At 47.7% G+C, this 4,185-nt stretch overlaps 1 protein-coding gene across 1 annotated transcript in view; it reads left to right on the top strand.

The window, feature by feature from the left end:
• LARS2 (leucyl-tRNA synthetase 2, mitochondrial) overlaps window positions 1-4,185 on the top strand; it is a 148,020-nt gene that overhangs the window by 137,254 nt on the left and 6,581 nt on the right. The window contains exon 20 of the mRNA XM_010862414.1: window positions 3,783-3,910. Within this exon, the coding sequence (XP_010860716.1) occupies window positions 3,783-3,910 (128 nt within the window). The remainder of the gene's footprint in view (window positions 1-3,782; window positions 3,911-4,185) is intronic.

Here is a 4,185-nt window from a genome sequence, read left to right as displayed (position 1 = left end):
TATGGGATGAGGATTTTTTTGTTTGTTTTTAACATTGTCGTGATTAATAATCTATCTGGACTAAGCCTATCATATGCCATTGAAGGTCAGTTTATGAAACTGACTGATTTCTATTATTTATAATACATCTAAGCCCCTTGAGTGCAGCCAGCCAGCTAAAATAAAGACCTGATTATCTCCCTTCTGTGACCTCTGTCCTGTATTTAGATATGAGTCTCAATAGGAACCCTTCTGAGGAACCAGCAGGAAGCTCCTTTCTGCTTCTGCCAAGAGGCACGTCTGTTGGAAACAGAGCAGGTTCGTTAGAAGCGGGGGAAGCCCAGGGCACGGGGGCCACATGGGGCCCAGGAGTACATCTCCGATGCCTCTTGGTTCTCAGGCCCCGAGGGGCCCTCCCTTACCCCAGGTTGTCATCCGGCAGCACAGGGTTACAGTAAGAGCACCAAAGAGTAGAGCACAGGACGCTCAGCAAATGCGCAACGTCTGCACAGGGACTGAGCCGCGCAGGTCAGCAGAGTAAGACACCGCTGCCGTTCGGAGTCCACAGGCCTGAGGCTGGTCTGGGAACGGTCTCTCAGCGCTTAGGACAAGGTGAGGAGCTTAGCAGGTCCTTCGCCTGTGTCACTAAGCACACATCCCAGTAAAACCGCCCGTATTTTTGGTAGCAAGACTTTCTCAGTGAAGGAAGCAGTCTGCTGATTCCTGTTCTGACCCGTTCTTCACTTCATCACACGCAGGCATTTTAAGTATCTTCATAGTAAATCATTCTGCAACCATCCCTAGTATGTGCTGTGCCTAGTCGCTCAGTTGTGTCCAACTCTTTGCGACCCCATGGACTGTAGCCCGCAGGCTCCTCTGTCCATGAGGATTCTTTTGGCAAGAATACTGGAGTGGGTTTCCCTGCCCTTCTCCAGGGGATCCTCCCAACCCTGGGATCGAACCCAGGTCTCCTGCATTGCAGGCAGATGCTTTATCGTCTGAGCCCGCAGGGAAGCCCATCTCTAGTATAGTATATTGTAAAACAAAAATCACAAACCAATAGGGAAGAGACGCTTTATTCAGTGGAGTCAGTTTGGAAAACTGCTGTGTATTTTTTTTAAGAATGTGTTTTTTTTCACGTTATACACAAAATAAATTACAGATAGATAAATTATGAATAAATGGAAAACAAAATGAAACCGTAAAAAGAAACCAGAAGAAAATTCTTGAACTAATGTCACAGTATGGGAACACTGTTTATAAATATCTTTTCAAATTACAAAAGTCATGAGTATTCCATGTAGAAAAATCCATAATTTTTTTTTAACAGAAAGATTGCCTACACTTATATCTCCCACGGATAATCCTTGCTGCTATTCTGCTGTTTTTCTTCTTTTTCCTAATAATTTATTTTAAAGTGGTCCTAGATCATAGATCTGCAGTCATATGGCGGAAACAAATATTCATTTTTTCAGCCAGAACCTAGACATGTCAGAGAACCTCCAGTGATAAATTCCAAGAAATACAAACTCACAGCCAAGAATCATAAAATTCACCAGGAAACAAGGCAGCGAGAGGGAGGCAACAGAAAAAAGGAGAGAGGGGTCAGACCCACAGAGGCTTCAGACATTGGCGTTACCAGTCAGAGAGTGTACAGTAAGTCTAATATGTTAAAAAGAGAATGAGTTGAAGATAAGATTAACAAAAGCTATCAAAGTCCAGCAAATTAGGAAAACAACATAGCACTTAAAAGAACTGAAAATCATAACTTTGGAAATTAAACACTGTGAATGAGTTCAACAGCACATCTGATACAGCTGATAAGAAAATTAGTGAACTGAAAAATGGATCTTGTGCAATTACCCAGAATGGAGCAAAGACAGATGAGGGACAGGAAGCAGGGAAGGGCTGCTGGAAGGCACAGTGAAGGTGTCTGATGCATGCTTCTGGGGTTTCAGAAGGAGCAGGAGCCCAGAATGGGGTATAGGTGCCATCTGAAGAGAGAGAAGCCCAGGTGCAGAACACCCCCCGCATTCTGCTGTTTTCCTTCCTCAACTTTTCTGTTTATATAAACATTTGCTAAAACTATGACCATAGTATATATATTATTGTGCGTCATCATTTTCCGTGAAGCTGATTACTAGTTTAAGATGTAGGAGAAAAGAGAATCCAAAGCTGTGTCTGTAGCATGATCCAGGTGGTGGTTTGGCTTGATTCTGTGGATACAATATCATACAAATATTCATTCAATACATTACATTACTATCTTTCAAAATAAAAAGTTTTATAGATGCTATAAAATCATGTGAACATGATTTTTTTTTGTTTTTTGACTTTTTACAAATTTTCTGCAAGGACTATGCATCACTTCTGTCATCAAAGAAAATAAAACATTATCAACTCACAGCCCAGTGTTCAGGACTGGAATTGGTGGGATTCCTTTCCTCTCTCCCAGACTCAAACTTCAAATGTATCTGCTGGTCTCAAGGCTGATAATAAGAGCTGGGGGTGGGGGGGCGCGGAATGCGAGGGCCACGCCACCTCTACCAGCGCTGGAGAAACCACTCACAGTGTGAGGGCTGTGCCATTGCCATGGCAACACCCCCACATGGGCACACTGGCCACATTTACGTGCCCACTTGCTCAAGGCCTGCCTCTGGGAGGCCAGGAGGCAGCGGTGAGGTGCCAGGCCACAATTGCCCAGGCATCGGTTTTTCTGCCCCATGTACTTCCTTCACATTTGGGGGCATCTTTTGTACTCCCGATATCAACAGAGGCTCAGAGGTTGAACCCTCCCTCTAGAGAAGCCCTGGTTGAAGCCCTAAAGCTCAGACCACTGGCCGTGAGCATCTCTGGGGTGCTGAGCCTCCTCGGCCTTGGGGGCTGCAGCGCGAAGCACTGGGGAGCTCGCAACTGGAGAGGCTTTCATTCCTCCCAGCTTCCTTGGGTTGGACCCACCCTGAGCCAAGGACAGCTCTTTCCAATTTGGAAGTGGCGGGAGCCTCTCACGAGAGGAAGTTTTAGCTGAGAAGTTGAGCTCCCTTGAGTAGGTCCAGAGGAGCACCCTGCTGTTCTCAGCATGTTGGCTCGGTGGATTAGGAGTCAAAGGACTGGGTGGGAGCCCCTCTCAGACCACAAGTATTTTTGGGCCAGAGAGGAAGCGAACACAGCTCGTTACTTTGGGATCCGCACAAAGGATTCCTTCACCAGCAGGACTGCAGAGACAGAGGGAAGTCAGCAGCCTTGCTTTTGCAAATGCACACTTACGAACAGTGTGTTCACCCATCTTCATGGCTCTGGGTATCGTTGAAAAAAAAGAAAAAGAAAGCTACCTGTAAACTGGGATGGTAGTTCTCCGGCGGTCCAGTGGTTAAGACTCCGTGCTTCCAGTGCAGGGGATGCAGCTTCGATCCCTGGTCAGGGAACTGGGATCCCACATGCTGCTTGGTGCAGTCAAAAAACAATTTTTTTCACCAAACTTTAAAGTTTTTGTTTTGGGGGTCTGACTAATTAACAATATTGTGGTGGTTTCAGTTGAACAGTGAAGGGACTCAATCGTACATATACACTGTATCCATTCTCCCCCAAACTAGCCTCCTATGGCCAAAATATATTTAATAAATAAGCTGGGATGATGAGCAAGGCCGAAGGAAGTGGGGGCCCCTGGTGGGCTGTGGAAAGCTGTGCTGGGGCCCCTGGGGCCTCAGCCAGCACCAGGGCAGGCCGTGTCGGGACAGGCGCTGTACAGCCTGCTCCCGTGAGCCCGTACGTGCTCACTGACCCTCCGTGTCTCCATGTCGCAGGCCTGGCGCTGGTGCCACAGAAGCTGTGTGCCCACTACGCCTGGAACACCAGCGTGCTGCTTCAGGCCTGGCCCACCGTGGACCCGCAGTTCCTCCAGCAGCCTGAGGTCGTGCAGATGGCGGTTCTGGTGAGTGCCTCCCGAGGCCCCCTGCACCCAGGAGAATCTCACACACACACACACACACACACACACACAGCCGGGTCTGCAGGTTTCTCGCCAGGCCTTGCTAGCCCACCCGACTCTCTGCCCGACCTTCCAGCCTATCTTGCTTTGCCAGCACCTTCAGTTTTGAGGTCACCACGTACCAAAATCTTGTGAGCAGAAAACTTGTGGCCCTCGAGCTTTTGAGAGCGTGGAAAGAATCAACCTGTCCTGCCTTACGTGTTCTAACTGTCCTCATT

Source organism: Bison bison, unplaced genomic scaffold (assembly GCF_000754665.1).
Source record: "Bison bison bison isolate TAMUID 2011002044 unplaced genomic scaffold, Bison_UMD1.0 scf7180017864482, whole genome shotgun sequence".
Classification (NCBI taxonomy): domain Eukaryota; kingdom Metazoa; phylum Chordata; class Mammalia; order Artiodactyla; family Bovidae; genus Bison; species Bison bison.
This window is presented reverse-complemented; position numbering and strand designations above follow the sequence as displayed.